Source organism: Phoca vitulina, unplaced genomic scaffold, assembly GCF_004348235.1.
Source record: "Phoca vitulina isolate PV1807 unplaced genomic scaffold, GSC_HSeal_1.0 scaffold21, whole genome shotgun sequence".
Lineage (NCBI taxonomy): Eukaryota > Metazoa > Chordata > Mammalia > Carnivora > Phocidae > Phoca > Phoca vitulina.
This window is the reverse complement of record NW_022589724.1, coordinates 15,955,479-15,973,790: the sequence shown is the minus strand read 5'-3', so window position 1 is coordinate 15,973,790 and position 18,312 is coordinate 15,955,479. Positions and strand designations below refer to the sequence as shown.

Sequence of the window (18,312 nt, the reverse complement as noted above, 5' to 3'; positions counted from 1 at the left end):
CATTCATTCAGTCGGTTCCTCTTTTGTTCGCCAATCCTTGCAGATTCTATTATAACCATGCCCTAAGCTATCAACTGGGCACACAAATATGAAAGAGAAACAATTTTCACTCTCAAAGGGTTAGCAGTTTTATGAAGGAAGTGAGACAAATAATCAGATGATCACAACATAATGTGATAATACTAATAAAACCTACCATTTGGGGGAGTTTACAACACACTGGCACTGTTGAAGTACTTTTCAAAATGATCTCTTTGAAGCTTTACAAAAACCCTATGTGTTAAGTCGGAGTCTCCCCAGTTTATAGGGGAAGAAACTGAGACCCAGGGAGGTGACGCCATTTTTCCAAGGTCCCTCTACCTGGCTACAGGTGTAGGAGGTGTGATATGGCCGCTCATCTGTTGGATATTGCAGACCATATCCCTAATCATTAATATCTTACCTTCTCTTATGACATGTGTTACTACACAGGGGGTGCTGAATGGGAGGGAAGCACAGAACAATGACACTTACCCAGCTGAAGGTGGCTAAGACATCACTGGGCTTTTCATACAAAGAACAAACCTTGGTTGGATATCGGGCCAAGTGTAGGAGACAGAGTAAGGGCAGGGGCTCCAGAAAGCCAGGAAGCCTGAAAGAGCAGGGGAAGGGTGGGACCTTCCAAGGTATCTGGTGCACTTGCAAAGCTGGGAACATGGGAACAACTCCACAAGGTAGGCCTGGAGGGCAGCAATGGCCACATTGGACAGGTCTTGTATACCAGGTTATAGAGGATGGACAGTGTCCTGAAGGCTCTGAGCAGACCCTTTCTTTCCTTTCTGGAGGAATGTGGAAGATGCACGGAAGGGAGGGATGGCAGTAAAGACCCTAGCAGGGACTTGCAGAAAAGCAGGTTGGTCTGAGACTATCAAAGAAGGAAAGGTATTTATTCATGGGGAACAATGTGATACTGGATGGGGGTAGGAGAAAGAGGAGGTGAAATGATGGGTCTGGATTCTAATTTGTACCACTGGAGTATTTCTCATTTATTAGGCTCAGATTCTATACTTCAAAGTCCCTGATATTGCTGCCTAAAGCTGTAGGCCCACCAGGAGAGTTGGCTCCCTGGGGTTGTGTCCTCTGCTAAGTCACGTGGAAGGTCAACTCTCAGGTAAGTCACTGGTCTGCAGCTTTCTGCAGAATGGGATCAGGATGAGACCTGGAGAGGAGTGGGATCGAGAATCCTGAGGATTCGGATGGAAGAGAAGGTGCTGATTCAGAAGTAGGTGGGCCAATGGAGAGGTTCTCAGAGCTTTGGGTCATTAAAAAAAAAAAAAAAAAACTGAGGAGGAAGTACGAATTTTACATTCTGACAAATAAATAAAGCATGTGAAGATGAGCCGCCCCCCCACACCATTTAAGATGTCCTTCACATAATAAAATAAAGGGTACTGGAGTAATCCTCCTAAGGAAAGAACAAGATAATCTCAGAAGAGAGGACGCTAGTGATAAATGAATACCCTTTCACTAGGATCTACTCAGCTCCTATTTTTCTCATTTGCCTTTTTGAAAATGGCTTTCAGAGACTGCTGGGGCAGAAGGCAAAGAGTCAGAACACCTGGTTCCTGGCAAGCTGAGCTCTACTCACTTGGTTAGCATGACTCAGCCTAGAAGTTACTCTGACCCCCAATGAGTCAAGTACCCATCCTCTGCGTTCCCTCAGACCTTGGACTTCTCTATAAAGCATTATCCAACTAGCTACTTATCTACCTGCAGAAAATTCCATGAGTGCAAGATCACACCTTTCTTGTGAAATGTTCATTGCTGGGCCTCCAGCACCTAGCACCATGACTGCACGTCACAGGTGTGCATGCACACACACGCACATGCGCACACACACACACACACTGTAGAAGGAATAGTCACTTCCCTAAGATCTTTTCTTGGGGTTCTATAATCTCTGCTTTGATAGCCCCATATTCTCAGAGTTTACTTCTTTTCAGGAAGCTATGAAACATGAAGAATACCTTGATAGGTAAAGAGAAATAACAAAGTACGATGATGTGTTCGAAAGTACGAGAACAGTAATGTGACCATCGCACGTCAAACTACTGTTTTCACAACACAAGTGTGCAGTTCCCGAGCCCACAAGTGAGCTCTTCCCACCACCTCTCTTTCTTCTTAGAGGATCAAAACCACAATTGATAAATAATAGAACTGACCACATTAAGCAGAATATACCCAGCTCACCAGCAGCCCTGTGTTTTGTCGTCCACTTGAAGCACAATTAAATAAAACCAAATCACCCCTTTTCATAAGTTGTAGCAGCCACCACGTCCTGGGTGCAGGCGATATTTCAGTAGACTGTCTAGTCTAGCTCTAATTCTGAGCCACGTAAGCCATTATAACTTATATGATGACCGACTGAATAATACTGTTTGGGAAGGATAGAGCAAAAATTACATCATTATCACCGATGTGTGTCAATATGGCAACCTCTAGATTTTAGCCTGAACTGTGGCCCCATACGAATTGCCTGACTGTAGGCAAATAGGAGACTCACGTAGAGACACAACCAAATAGTCACTACAGTAGATGGAGATCTCTCTGGATGACTTGAACAAGTTTAGTAACATCCCCAAATTTGGGTCCCTACCGGGGTTAAAAACAGAGAGCTCTCAAAGGTTCATGTGACAATCAAAAAGTTTAAGTATGGGGACATAATGCTGAGATTGTATGTCAGGCTATCAAAAGTAGCATTAAATTCAAATGGATTGTTGGAAAGAGGATGCCACTTTCAGGGTTTAAGGGAAAATAAAATGGCAGACACGTAGACTACCCCAGGTAGGGTGCCACCATCAGGCTGCCGCAGAGACCTGAGTATTGGGAGCCAGATTATTTCCAGTTGTCAGAGAGTATAATTGTTCCTTCACTGCTACACCGAACACAGACTCAACTGGTCAGAGGGGCTGGTAAATACTTTGAAGGCAGGGGGATGGTCTCTTATACCCCTGGATGTCCCCAGTGTCAACACACAGCCTTACTCATACCTTCTCGATGTCAAGCTTCCCATTTGTATTCCAGCTGCAGTCCCCATAGGCCTGCAACCTGGATTACAATGTCTGATTTGAAAATGTATGAATAGTAACAGATCTTAGAACTATCCTACACAAATCCTCCCATTTTACAGATGAAGAATTTAAAATGAAAGAAGTGACTTACACCATGCTGGCTAAGATGTCACTGGAAATAGCTAGTCACTTCCTTCCTCATGTTTTGCCAAGCCACAGGGCAAACCGTGTTTTTCTACCATGAATCCTCCTGGGAAAGAGCTGTCTCTCCCTTATGCCTCTCTCCCGCCCTCTGTAAGAGCCTGAGATTGTCCATGCTTGTGTGGCGTTCTGGTCACCCACCGTTGCCCTCTGTGGCCATACAAATAGTTTGGGAGGCAGGAGTCAAGCTCAAGGCTGGGGGCTGTGCTGTTTGTCTGAACTCAGAAAAGGCTGCCATCACAAACGTCAGACACCTGAAACGGAGACCATAATCTCCTCGCCCTCTGCCCTCCCCCACCCCCAGATCACCCAAACAACTGAGAGCATGGAAAAGAGAAAGAAAGGAAGGCACAGAGAGAGGGAGACAAGAAATCATGGCTCCAAAAACAAAACAAAACAAAGAACCCGGGAGATGGGAGCCTGTTGGACTCAGGCAAACGAACCCGCGAGCACAACACGCTGCCGTTCACACACTAGCTTTGTTTCCAGAAAGTGAGAGCGGGGTTGTGGAAGTCCCCTCGGAGGAGGTGGAGAATCGGGCAGCTGTGAGTCTGCAGGTACAAGCTGAGCCACGCACAATTTAGGGGAATGTGTTTCCCCAACGCAAAACGTCCCAGTGTCTGTCCGTTCCACCCTCCCTCAAACCCCCGCTGCTTTGTTTCCCACCCTGGAAGGGCGTCTGGCTGAGCTGAGGCTGTCATGAGTGGTCAGTGTCACCAGTGGATGGTGAAAGAAACAGGAGAGTGCTGATGAGGCCAGACTGGGGTGGAAAAACCCCAACTGCCTCCCGCTGGGGCCCTCGAGAGGGCACCAAGCGCTCCCGCCCATCCGTCCATCCATCCATCCGGAGAGCTGGAAATGGAAATGCACCTCCAGGAAAAGGGGTGAGATAGGGAGTACCTGCAACTTTCACCTGTAGACTCTGAGACACAGATCCTGCTGCGGTCAGAGCGACAGGCGAGCAGGCTTCTTGTGCTGCCTCTTACGTGGCTCAGTGGGGTCCTGAGCGCCCGAGGGGTGCCCACCTGGTTTCCGGCTCCTTCCCTAGGATGTGTGAGAGCTACACAGCAAGGCCCACCCTGGGATCCCAGACATGCCTTGGCTTTATGCTGCGGATGCATAAACTTACTGCACTGTGCTGCTTGGGACAATGAATATGGTATCATTTAGCACGTGCAAGGCTTTTGGAGTAAAGACAATCTTTTTAAAATGGAACCTGCAGGAGCCAAAATAAAAGGGCCTTTGGTAGAAGAGAGGGATTAGCTTGTCTCCAACCCCCACTCCAGCCCAAAGGTTCCAGGGAGGGGGCTCAGGATCCAGAGGGGGCTGGGAATTAGGGAATATGTGTGTAAGAGGTCAGAAGATTTCCCAGAGACGGAAAATCCCCAAACAACCACCACTGTTATTTTGAGTGCTCAGTCAATGGCGGGTGCTGTTCTAAAGGGCTGACCCCTGTAGCATTTCACTGAATCCTCTGAGCCCCTCAATGTGGTAGACTGTGGTACTTTCATCTCCTATTTTACGGAGGAAGCATCTGAAGCTTTGATAAAAGTTAGAGACTTGTTCAAGGTCATGGAAATGTTTAAGTGGCTTGATTTCAAATATGCTTGGTCTCCAAAACTCATATTCTTATTTATTTTCGAGACTATACCGATCCTTCCCGGCTTCTCACAAGTCCCTGTTTTGAGCTCCTTCTTAACGTCATGTGGAGAAGCCACGAACAGCTCTCTTTGCTCCATTCCCCCCTCTATCCTGCTCTCAAAGACCAAAGTCACCTGTGCAGAGTCACAGATGGGACCTGTGAGTAAAGGTGAACTTGGTTGAGATGAAAAGCATGAAGGTAACCCAGACAGAAGCAGAGAAATGGGACCCTGCCACCCGTGGCCTGGAGAGAGGTATTTGTACATCTACACCCAAGCAGGCACATAGGCTGGAGATGGTCAAAAAATCTAGGACCTTCAACCAAATTAGCACATCACTCTTGGTGACCAATCCCAACACCGCCCGGGATCGTTCCATGCGGAACTATGTCTTCTAACACGGTTCGACATTTGGGTCGTTTCAAAAATAAACTAGTGTGCGAGCTCAATGGGTTTGATATGTTACACAGTCTTTATTTAAAAATACCAATTCTGTGACCAGTCCTAAAAAAAAAAAAAAGTCAGTATTTTAAGAATGAAAGTAATCTGTGTAAATGCTCTTAGTGTGTGTACTGCAGTTTCATCCAGGCTTTTTTTTTATGAGCCTGCAGAAAGGCCGTCTCCAGAAAACAATGCTGACCGAGAGGGGTCCGTGTCTGTACTCGAGAACGGAGGGGACTTGCACCTACTATGTGTCACACACTGTGACCAGGGGTTTGGCACAGATGACTTCGTGTAAGTTTCACGACATGCTGTCAGAGAGCTGTCCTCACCCAGTTTTTACAGATGAGAAACCAGCAACTCTTATTGAGAAATGAGCCAAGGTCAGACAGCTAATGAAGAGTGGAACCAGGATACAGACCCTGGTCAGTCTCCAACACATATCACTTTTCCACTCTACCAGGCCTGACTCCTGTTATTGCTTTAATGAATATTAGTCACATTAAATAAACTCTGATATTCTGATTATAAAATTCCAAGCAATTTCTCTTACACGATTACTGGAAAAGAATGAACAAAGTTACTGAACAAATAACAAAGCCCTCTTTCATCTGCGTGCTGGTTAACTCTTCCCAGAACTCTTGCTGGGATATTATTTTATGTGACCCTCAAGGCAACCACGTGATCCAGGCGGTCAGATATTATTATTATTCCCTTTCCATAGATGTGGAAATGGAGGCTCAAGGAGATTATGAGACTTGCCCACGACTGCATAGCTAAGAGACACTGCTGAGCCGGGGCTAGCATCGATTTCTCCTGAATCCTCCCTTCATTCTGTTATCAGTCTGATTCTCAGAGCTCCACAGCCGGAAAAACAAATCATGGCATTCAACCACATGAAGGCCCAAGTAGACTTACCTTTTTCTGGAACCCTTCCCTCACCTTCCCACCTCATTCTTTGTTCTTTTCTGTCATTACAAAGCCTGTGAATTCTGGTGGTCTGTTTGTGTACCTCCTCTCCCAGAAAACCTTTTCTGACTTCCTCAAACCACAGGGATCCTGCCTTTTTTTCAGAGCTCACGCAAGTCTGATCATCTGTGTGGTTCACTGGGAAATGAATCACCTGCCTTCTCACCATCTCTTGAATGACTGTAACAAAATGTCATTAAACCACAGAATATAAGCACCTTCAGGACGCAGATCACAGGCTGGATCCATAGGGCATTTACCATAGTGCCCTGGGTACGGAAGTGTCTTAACAAAATATGGACGATGGGGAAGAACACAACCATACTAAACAGAACTGTTCCAAGTTGCAAATTCGAAGCTTCTAAGAGACCACGGCAATGGAGGAGGGTAGGAATGCCTTGGAATTAGGAGATGAGATCCTGGGTCTTGCTCTCAGCTTAGCCTCACTCTCGCTGGGAGGTGGGTCAGTGCTTGCTCCTCTTGGGAGCTCGGCTGCCTCATCTATAGCAAGAGAGGGCTGGACCCTGCCACTGTTCCTTTCAGCTCAGAAAGTCCCTGATTCCATGCAAGTTTTCCAGATTTGGGGAGAACTTGGGAGAAGGAAGTGTATGTTTCATGAGATCATCCCAAAAAAGAAGAGACCCCAATAGGGGAAGGCAAACCATTTAACGGTCTCTGACAAGGGGAGGGGGAGGCCACTGAAGAGAACTGTAGTGCTGGCAGAGGGGTCGAGGAGCCTGCCTCAAGGCTAACTGCAGTCCTTTCCAAAGACTTCCAGCAATGTCAGCTCGGGTCCAAAAAAAATAGCATGGCCCCCGGGGAACGCCCTTGTTCCATTAAAAATAATAATAAAGGGAAGACAAAGAAAATGTTTCCCTATGAGCCAACAGTGTACAAGGGAAGTCTTTTTCTATCTTCCAATTGTATACAAGTAGATATTCATGAACAAAGGTCAATTTCACCTAACTGTGCCATAGCTTGCAATTTGGAGGGTCCAAAGAGAAGCTCAGTGGGTTTGTTGCAATATACTCTCACAATGGGGTGCATGCAGCCCAAAGTGTCAAATGCCCCTGGAGTTCCTGATACCAGGGGCTTCCCTTAATACCCAGGTTTTCCCCTTTCATCTATAAAAAGGCATGTGAAGTGCATTCTAACTTGTTAGTAGACATGTCTAATGGCTGCAGATAAAATTCTGCCTACCTGGCTCGTCTCCACCACTGTAGAGAATGGCCAAGTTCGTTGGAATGTCTTTTTCTAAATGGCCAGTCTGATAGAAAAACGTTTACTGCTCACACAGACAGCTCTTCCTGGCTGACACTGGGGAGCCTTCTTTCACACCCGTGATCACAATGGCATGCTTTCTTGTCTGTCTTTTCCACTAGATGGTGAGCTCCAAAAGGCAGGGTCTGGGCCGGCACAGAGGGAGCATTCAACAAATATTTACTGGGAGAGGAAAAGAAGCAAAAAAGGGAGGGAGATAAGGAAAGGGAAAGGGAAGGAGGGGAGGGGAGGGAAAGAGAAGGGAAAGAAGGGAGGAAGGAAGTGAAGAAAGGGAGAGAAGCAGGAAGGAAGGATTTAGCCTGATACTAGTCTGCCATGAGATAAAGCAGACCCTCCCGTGCTTATGGTCTGGGTCCCAGGCGTATGGAAGACTCATTCTCCAAGCCCTTCCTCCCCTCCTGTTCCCTTGCTTCTCCTGTGCCTCTGCATGGGCTGTCTTTCTCTGTGTTCTGGACATGCTGTTTGCTCGTCCACATCCATTGCCCGTCCCTCTCCACCCTGCTCTGTGCCCTTGGGAGGCTGGCCTCTTTGGGGTGCATCTATGGGTTCCTTTGCCCTGTGACTTCTAGCAGAAGACGGTAAAGCAGAAGAGAATGACAGCATAGCATTTACTCTCCTGGCTCCCTTCTGGCCTGGGGGCTCCAGTAGGTTGGCTACCCCTCTTTACGGAGAGTTACCGCGGCTGCCCAGGAGTCCTCTGCTCACAGTCACTCTCGTAGGTTCCCAAACCACTCTCTCTTCTTGCCCTTCCAGGCCAAGGATGGAAATGGCTCCCCACTGTTACTGACTCTGGCCTTGAAGACTGTCCTAAACCCTGCCTACCCTGTTGTGAATAGCCTCTCCTTCAAATGAGCCCCTCCTTCAACTCTCCTTAATTGTTCTGTTTGAATGTATCACCTGCTTTCTGCCAGGACCTGGCCTACACAGCCTGCCTCTCTACCTCCGGAAGTGTTGCCCATCCCCAGCATGCCTCCGCCAGCCAACCACCTTGTTCCCCTCGTCCGAGCAGATCTCTGCCCCGATAGAGCTCTTGTCCCACTGGGTGTCATGGATCAGAGCTTCTTATGGGTGAATAGGATTCCCCACCAAAGTGAAAGCCCCTTAATGGTGAGGGATGCCTCCCACTCATTGCAGCATCCCCAGTGAACAGCAGAGGGCCTGGCAGGGATACACATACCCAAGAAATGTCTGTAACCAAATGTTACCATGTGGTTCCGTTAACACGAGGGGAGGAAGATATCAGCAAAAAGTTGGGCCGTGCTGGGCTCAATCCCAAGACCATCAAGGCTACTCTCTACAGCATTGCCATAATCCTCACGGTGCATGCCTCAGGTGATGGGGCGCTCACTCCCCTGCAGAGAAGTGCTCCCTTGGGAGCACCATTCTGAGGGGGGATGACATCATCTGTTACTCAGCTCTGAGCGGCCTCCTGTAATTACAGCCCCCCGGTCCTAGCCAGGGCTTAGAAGCCATATAGAGGAATTCTGTTCCCTTTCCCACAGGACAGGCCTCTGGAGACTTGAAGTGCATGTATCATGGCCCTATAGTCATGGCCCCAGGAGAATTTTCTCATCCGGGCCAACGCGGTTAGTGGTTATGATACAGCTCTTGCCACTCACTGTCCAGTCCCTCTCTTTGTGCACATCTTTCACTGGCTGTTCTTATTCTGGCCCCTTAATGTGGAAAACTAGCTGCCAGTGTAGCTCTAATAGTTTCACAGGGGTTCATGGAACCCCAAGGCCATTATCCACTTCTCTTCCAAACTCACTCACTCAAGCACTCCATAATCCCAAGCTCTCAGGGATAGTTGGGAAGAGTGAGGACAGAACGTGAGGGGGCAGGGGCCTGTGGCTGTCCAGGATGTCCGGGACAGGGCTGGGCAGCTGTGCCACAGCAGATGACCAGGGGTCAGAAATCCAGAGCAACCTTAACCCTAGTTTGACCGCTAATGGACACTGTGAGCTTTGGCCTCAGTTTCCCTCGATGAGGGATGACCAATGATCTCTGAGGATGTTTCTAGGTCTGACATTTGACCTCGGATTAGGTGCTCTCCTGGAGTCTAAACGTGTTAAAAGAAACACTTCTCTGACGGAATTCACCGGTCTGCCCAGCTGCATTACAGGGGAATCTTATTTTACTCAAGGGAATCGCTACATAAATTGTCAGAACGATGACTTTTAATCAGAGCTACTCAAAGGAGGCAGTGCAAGAACCCGCTTACTAGTCTATGGGGCACTGCGTACAAGGAATGGAGAAACTTTTCAAGCTCTCTGACACTCTGAGGCTGACACTCCTGTGGTATTTCATTTTATATGGGTTCATTTTTTGCTGTGTATTTCAAAGGTATTCGTTTGCAATATACAGGGGGAAAAAAACCAAAATTGGTGCCTTACCATAGACTGAGAAGTATTCAATAGTTTTACTGTCTTTACCCATTAAGACAGAAAAAGAGAGAGGAGAGGGAGAGAGGAAGAGAGAAAGGATCTTGAGAATTAAGTTTAGTTCTTTATTAAAAATCCCCTAGATAATGTCAATCAAATTTTCACCGCTTCTACTAAAGGTGCCTCCCTCCCTCCCTTCTTTCTTTCTTCCTCCCTCCTTTCCTCCCTCCCTTTTCTTAAAGTCACAAAGCAAGTATTTCTCTGCAAACGTCCCCAGGTTTCTCTCTGCGCACAGAGGAGCTGACACAGCCCAGACGCCGTCACCCCCAGCCCCGTCGGGAGATGACACATTGCCTGATGGGGCTCACCCAGGACTCCTGACTTTCCCAGCCAGAAAACAAATGCTCTGGCGTGAGTGGTCACAGAGCTAGCACATGGCTGCTCACAGACACTCTGGGCAGGCTGTCCCGTGACTTAGAAAAGAGGAGCCTGTTGGAGGCTGCCAACTCTGTCTGCTGCTGGTGAGGTATCTGGGACCTGGGGCCCCCCGCGGCCCCTCCACACCAGAACAGCGCACCCGCCACAAAGGCCGGCTGCCCTCGGTCCTGACCCAATCAACTCAGCAGTTTTCTCCCAAGGCTTTAGTGAAGCCGCCCTGCCTGCCACCCCTGCCCTTCAACTCTGCCTCTTACTGCTTCTTAGACTTAAAAATACCTCCCTTCAGTGGGAGCTTTAGAGTCAATAGACTTGGATTCGAATCCAAGCTCTCCATTTTATTAGCTGACTGACCTTGGCTAAATCCCTATGGCATTCTGGATCCTGAGTTTCCTTCGGCACAATAGGGCTAAGGGTACCCACCCTCCTGGCACTTGGTAGGTGCTGAACAAGCATTTGTTGTATGAATGAACGAACGAACGAATGAATGAATGCACGCATGAAAGAAGGAACAAATGAATGTACCAATAAATGGGTGAGTGACTTCCAGCTATCCGTGGCCCTCCGCCCTCCTCCATGCCCACTCTGCCTGGGCACATGGGTAACCCCTGGGAGTCCAGCTCAGGAGAGCACACACTACCTTAATCTCAGAGACTTGCATTTGTGACTTAGCTGAATGACTCTCCTGACCCATGACCTTGGCCTAGTCCTTGTACCTGCTGGGCTCCTCTAGCTCTCTGTCAGTCAAATGCAAATACTAACCCCTGTCTTGCCTCCCTTACCAAATTCTGTCAAAGCCCAAATGAGAGCAGAGATGAAAGTGCACTGTGACCTGGAAGGAACCGGCCACACAGCAAGGCTTCTTCCCACTAGGGCTGCTCATGTCTCTGAACCAAGGTGAGAGTCCAGGGCCCGCCTGGTGCCAGCAGGCTGAGCTGACGTGCTTTCTGGCTTGCTGCCAGGCACGACATTCTCCTGCCAGCATCGTCATTCCTTTGCACATAGGTATTTTGTCTGTGCATGGGAGGCCCTCGCTCTTTTGAGAGAGACATAAAGAGAAGAGTCAGCAGAAAACCTGCAGAGGTCGGCAAATGTGCTCGAGCTATCAGCAAGTCCAGGGTCCTGTGCGCTGGACAGAATGGAAAAGTTCAGCGCGAATCTGGGAGATCAGGAAAGTGGACGTTGACTGTCTCTCTGGCTTGGAACTAGGCCCATATTGAATATAGATCACCCACGGGTTCTCCTCTGGGCTTTTCTTTGGGGGTGCTGGTTAAGAGTTGATAGTGCAAGCAGAGGCTAAGTGAAGCCTTAGACAGAAGCTTCCCCTTTCTACCCTCTTCTCAGGAGGGGATGAAGTCCCTGTGCCTGGAGCACCCTCCTCTCTCCCCCAACCCAATCTTGGATGTCCAAACTGTATCTAAGCTTTTCTGGAGATATTTGAGCTGCAAGTCAGTTTTTCCTCTTTGATCTCCCTTGGCACTCCCTAAACACAGCACATGCCACCTTCCTGACACAAGTAATACCAAATATGCTTACTGAGAACTCGTGGCCTGCCAGCCACTATAAGAGAGACCACACTTTATACGCCCCCTCTCCATCCCCAGAGCAGCTTCACAAAGTAGGTGCCTTATTACTTCCACTTTACAGAGGAAGACACGGCTTCTAACGGGTCATCAAGTGAGGAAACAGTATGGCTGAGACCTGAACCCAGGCTGTCTGACCCAGCTGATCCCAGCGTTACCAGCACAGTGCAACAAAACGAACATTCGGCCGGGGTGCGTGGTCCCTATTGCTCCGTCAGGCATGGTTGCCACTAGCCCACGAGGCTGCTGAGTACTTGAAATGTGGCTCATGTGACTCAGGCTAGATTTTGAGTTTATTTAATCTCAACTAATTTAAACAATCCCATGTGGCTAGGGACTACGTCCTGGATAACACGCTGTACCCCACTCTACCACGTACGTTATGACAGTTATCCGTACGCGGCTCCCATCACCCAGTTTCCAATCTGAGCCCCTTGAGAAGACAGGGCTGTGTTCCCTCTTAGCCTGCGGCAGGGGCTCAGCGAATACTGTCCTGATGGCTATCCTCTCATACCGTCCCCATGAGAACTGTAAGGGCCTGGCCTCGGTCACCAAGCTGCCGTGCACACTGGAAAATGCGCAAAGTTCCAGAACCCCTAGGAGTCTCAGGCGCCTCGCCTACGCAACGTCGGGGGGACCGAGTCAGCTCACAGCTGGGCATCGCCTGCCCGGCAGGTCTTACCTGTGCGGAGAGTCGGGGTCGAAGCAAGTCTTGGTGACGTCCGTGATTTCGGGGTCACAGCACTCTCCGCCATCGAAGCTGAACCGATCATAATTGCAATCCATGTCGCACACCCCATTGTGCTGCTTCTTCACGAAGGCAGGGTGGCGCAGCTGGCGGCAGTCCCCGCCGTCGTGACCGGTCAGCGTGTGGTTGCACTCGGGGTCGCAGCTCTCGTCCCCGATCTTGCTGATGTCGCAGTTGGCCAGGACGAGACGGTGGCGCAGGGAGGAGTTGCTCACTTCCAGCACCTCCAGCTCCCAGGAGATGTTGTAGTGCTTGAAGGCCTCGGCCAGCTGCCGGTGCTGGAAGTCGATTTGCTGGCGGCTCACCGTGGGGTTCTCGCGGTTGTCGTCATGGAGGTTGACCACGCGGTAGCGCACCACCTTGGGCCGGCGGAACCGCGGGAGCTGGTTGTAGCTGGCGATGACCTCTGTGTTGTCACACAATGTCTGCCCGCACAAGGGAGGCTCCAAACTTGTGTCCAGCAGGAAGCTGTGGGCACTGCTGAGTTCCACTTTGGGGACGTGGCCATCCTTCATGGGGGACCAGGTGCGCTTCACATTGTCCCAGTTCTCCTGGAGGAGGAGCTGAGGTAGAGGAGTGTGGAGGCCATGGGTTTCCATGTCCAACAGGACCTCCCGCTGAGTCCGGGCCACCTTCCACAGACTGAAGCGTTCAATGTAGCCGCGGTAGTTGTGATTCAGAGCGCTGCCTCCCAGCATGAGCACTTTACACTTTTGGGTCAACGGGCTGAAGATGCCGCCCACCTGCTCCCCAGAGGTGGCCACCTGGGCACCATTCACGTAGAGCTTCATCAGCCGCCCATCGTAGGTAGCGGCTAGGTGTACCCACTGGCCTGGGAGGTAGCTGCGGTGGGCATTAATGGTGGTCACTTGCCGGGCCCGGTCTGTCTTCAGGGAGAAAAAGTAGCGGGGGTCTCTGTTGCCTTGGTCACTGACGGTGTGAATTCCCACGACCCATCCTCGGTCACGCGAGGTATAAGAACATTTGTCATATAGCCCTATGTGGTCCGAAGAGAGAAAGATGTGTCAATAAAGGATGGAAGAAGGGCACAAAGTTACTTCTCTGTGATAAAACTTATATCAGGATGTCCTAGACCAGCAGTTCTCGAACTGTGCTCTGCAGGATCTGCCAGTTCCTAATGATGACTCTGGGACCAGCCTTAGGGCAAGGTGAGGGCTAGAGGAACAGAGAGGACGGGCGAGCTGGCTTTGGGGGCCTCTCACCACTATGTGAGCCCAAGCGGTTTCACTTTTATTGGTTCTGAACATGGAACATACAAGAAAGATTTGCATTTGTAGAATGGGTATTTGAGCTAAAGAAAATACCAACAATAATAATAATGGAAATCTGAACACCTTTGATTTTGTAAGACTGTTGGATGGGGAAGGGGACTTTCTAATTAAGAGGGTATTTTAGGGGCACCTGGGTGGCTCAGTCAGTTAAGCATCCGACTCATGATTTCAGATCAGGTCTTGATCTCATGGGTGATAAGACTGAGCCCCATGTCAGGCTTCACGCTCAGTGGGGAGTCTGCTTGGGACTCTGTCTCTGCCCTTCCCCCAACTCATGCATATGCTCTCTCTAATAAATAAATAAATCTCAAAAAAAAAAATTAAAAACAACCAAGAGGGTATTTTAAGTGTGGGATGACATAGGAGGCAAGAGGAGAATGGGGGGGGGGGTAATAATGAATAGAAGATGCTCACTGAGAAGGAGGGCCCCTACTACAGTCACCAAAACTTTGAGCACACATCACCATTGGCAGTCATCACATGGCCAGTGATAGTGAATTGTCAGCAAAGTTGGCCCAGAGAAGTGAAGGTCAAGGGCCGCAAAGCTAATGCTTCCACCTTCTAACAGGAGTCAGTCCTGGCTAGCCCTGAAATTCAGCCCCAAAGAAAGGCAGACATGCTTAATATCTGAGCTGGAAAGGTTTTTAAAGATCACCACTCCCAACTTTTTCACTTGACAGGTGAGGGATTTCAGACCCAGAAAATGAAAGGCATTTGTCGGTTACATAGAGTCATTGACAAATGTCCTGAGACCCAATTCAGCTTGCTTTTCTCTGACACTACTGCGAATATTTGCAAAAGAATGAAATGAAAAGCATCCTCTTAACATAAAAGGTGCTGGGGACTCCTTCATTACTTAAATCCTCCAAGCCTCTGTATTATACTAAGGTCTATGTGTGAGTTCATTTAATCCATGTAACACCCTTAAGGTGGTGATGTTAAGTGAACAGAGGCAGATATGGATTCTAAAGGAAGCAAGAGATGGATGGGTTAAAGGTCAAATGGTTGGTCAGTGGCTCCTCGATCCATCAGACCCTGGCATTCACTACCCTGTGCACTAACTCTGCAGGGGCTTCCTTCTTCCCCATCAAAGCCACCAAGGATCCAGAACACACCACCTGCCTGGGGGTGCCACAAGCTCGGTGTTTGGGAAGGTCGCAAGGCTGATGTCTGTAGACTTACTCTGGAAACCCCAGGAAGTCACTTAGCAGATTCTCTCTGGATCGAATTATCTTTATAATCACCAACCCCCATTCCTCAGCTTTTCTGGAATATACCCAGTGTCCTTGGCACAGACAGGCTGTTGGATGGGGAAGAGGACTTTCTAATTAAGAGTGTATTTTAAGCGTGGGATGATGTACGAGGCCAGGTGGGAGGAGAAAGAGAGGGAGATGAGAATGAATACAAGATGCTCATTTAGGAGGACAGTCCTTACTCTGAGCTGGAGACCTGTTGTGGTCACCATAACTTTGAGCATGCATCGGCCATTAGTATTCACCAAACAAGCATGGAGAGCTTCCAGAAAAATCAACAGAGGAGGCCCACGCGGTCTCTACTCCTTGTTGGTACTGGGGCCTTGAACTTGTGTAAATCTCTCTGTTAGCAGCTGATGCGGAGGGCAGTTTTGGCTTGGCATCTAAGTCGGCCTATACCTCTCCTCCAACTCCATGCCCAACAGTCCCTCAGGCAATGGCTGGAGTCTTCTCACAAATTCAACCTGCTCTCACAGGCTGGGCAACCTTGGTGAAGCACTGAGTACCTCCTCTGGGTCTTGGTTCTCTATCTGGTGAAGGAGGGGACCGAATGAGGTCCCCCTTACATGCCTGGTCCAAGTCTGCTTTTCTGTGTTTCCAGGTTTCCCCATGGCTAAAACAGAAACCACCTCTTCCAAGAAGCTCTCCATGACAGCCCTGTGAGGAATGCTCATCTCTCCTCTGCACTCATTTTACTTTAAGGCAACTAGACACTTGTTCTCTGGTTTTGGAGTCCTACTAGACTGGAGGCTTCTTGAAAGTGAGGACTCTGGCTGGGCCATCTGTACCTTGCCTAGGACCTTATACCATTCCTTGTCTACAGCAGGGGCTCAGCAAGTGTCTCATGAAGGAGCACAGGAAGGATGCCAAATACAGCCAGAGAAGGGAAAAGGACAAACAGAATCAACTTAACTCAGGTCTTCATGGCTAAAGGACAGGGAGAGTCAGAAGAGAGCGTGTGTTCTCTGTACCACAGAGCAAGCACGATCTTTGGACTTGGGGTAATTCTGATAAAAGAATTACAAGCCATACATCTGGGGAAATTCACTTCACCTCTGCAGCTCTTCTCCCTCTTGACTAGATCTCTCTTTAAATGTGCTGTCATACTTAAAAGATACAGCGGATACGCCATCCTTGGCATACAGTAGCCGTCCAAGTGGGAGCTCATTTTTAAGATGCTGGAAAGTCTGGGAATGATGTCAATGATGACAAGGAGGAAATGACGAGAAACACAATACAGAAAGGCCAAAGGGAGAAGGCACCTGAAGGCATCTTGACTGATGGAGCAAGAGCTGGGAGGATGAAGGCTCAAAAAAAGCACGAGTCCTCCCCAAAGCCACTGGCAAAGCCTACTTAGAAATCACAAATCCCGTCTGCTTAGCTGCTGTCAGGACACTGCCTGTGAAAAGCTACCTCCCCATGGACCCTTCCAAAGCGGAAGCTCTGACTCCAGATTTGGAACGGGCTACCCCAGCTCTATGTGTTGCCACTTGCTATGGGGATCAGTGAGAGCAAAGTTCCTAGGGCCACCACGCTTGGGCTCCCCATCCCACCTCTGAGCTCACCTTCTCTTGCTCCCCTGGCAAACCCTCGCCCTCAAAGAGAAAATTCTTCTAATGACAAAATTAATATCTGAAACAGGATCCCTTTTCCCTCTCGTTCTCTCTCTTTCTCGCTCTCTCCCTGCAGGTTTTTTATTTTGCCAGGGGCTCTCCCGTCCCTGGTTTTCCTGTTGCCTTTGGAAGGCGGCTAGCTGGGTGAGCAAGGTAAAATGTTTACACATCTGTAGGGTGCCCTCAGTTCAGAACCTTCCTGGGGCTTGGGACCCGGGCTCAAGCCCCCTGTTTGCAGTTGAGAGAGAAGAGAGACGCAGTGAGAAAGGCCAGACTCTGCCACACAGAGCTGAGGACTAAGAGGTAGCTTAGCCCCGGGAGGCAGAGAGGAAGGGCAAAGAGAGGCTTTTCAGTGGAACCAAGAGGAAACACGTTAAGGGAAACGAGAATCTTGAAGCAGTGGCTTCAGAAGTTCAGAAGGAAATATTTATCTGGAGTGTAAGTGGCGAAAGGAAATCACTGAACTTCAGCAGGGGTGGGACGGGGGTGAATGATGGTGACGGGGACTTATTTCTGTATGAAAATAACCTAATCAACAGTAGTCACACTCAGGGGGCTGTACCACCAGCCCAGAACCAAGGATCTGGAACCAGAGATCTGGATGACCTTGCCTGGGACAAGCACAGCACCCCTTCTTGCTGCCAGGCCTCCTTTCCCTTCTCTGAAAAAGGAGAAGTTAGGATTAAATGATGCCCCCCCTACAATTTAAGAGCTCTTTTGTTCACTGCTAGAATGGTTCCTTGTAAGCAGAAGGAGCTCAACATAGGTGTTGATTTGAATGTTGGAAGCCTTGTGTCATTCCTAATGCTTGCATGCTTAGGTCCCCTCTGCTCTGTGTATCTCCATAGAGGACACACAACAGTGTACTCTGGAGGGCACCGTCCCCCCTCCCCACCCTCACCTTGTCCCTCCCCACAGATGTCCAGGAAGATAGAGCTATAGTGAAGGAAAGAGAGAGAGGCGGTCTGCAGTCTGCACCATCTGTGTGGTGCTGGAAGTTGATCCCAGGGGACACATCCCCATGTGACAAGATGAAGGCTACGGGGCCATCCCGCACACAATCTACATCTAATTAGCATAAGCCTGCCTCAAGGCTATGAGCGCATGGAAGCAGACTCCGAAAGTGTGCAGAGCCTGTGAGGTGTGTCGGGCATGCACAGATGGACAGGTCCGGCCCCAGACCTGGAAGGGGCTTGCCCTGGGCCTCATGGTAATCACCGGTCCCACAAACCCTGGTCAGCTGGCCCTTCTAATGTGCCCTCATGCTCCTGCAGCTAGGCTTGCTTTGAAAAGGGCTTCAGATCCCCCCAGAAGCTTGCCGCCTACTTATTTTTACGGTCTCTTTTTCTTCCCATCTATCCACTAAACCTCATCCCGGAGATGAAGAGCATATGTAAAAGGGGCTAGCCCAAAGGCAGAAGGTTC

General features: G+C 49.2%; 1 protein-coding gene across 1 annotated transcript in view; it reads right to left on the bottom strand.

The window, feature by feature from the left end:
• The window catches only part of PAPPA (pappalysin 1), a gene marked incomplete at its 5' end in the record, with an annotated part of 238,201 nt that overhangs the window by 192,829 nt on the left and 27,060 nt on the right, over positions 1–18,312 (bottom strand). Inside the window, one exon of the mRNA XM_032418990.1 lies at positions 12,664–13,726. Coding sequence (XP_032274881.1) covers positions 12,664–13,726 — 1,063 coding nt within the window. The remainder of the gene's footprint in view (positions 1–12,663; positions 13,727–18,312) is intronic.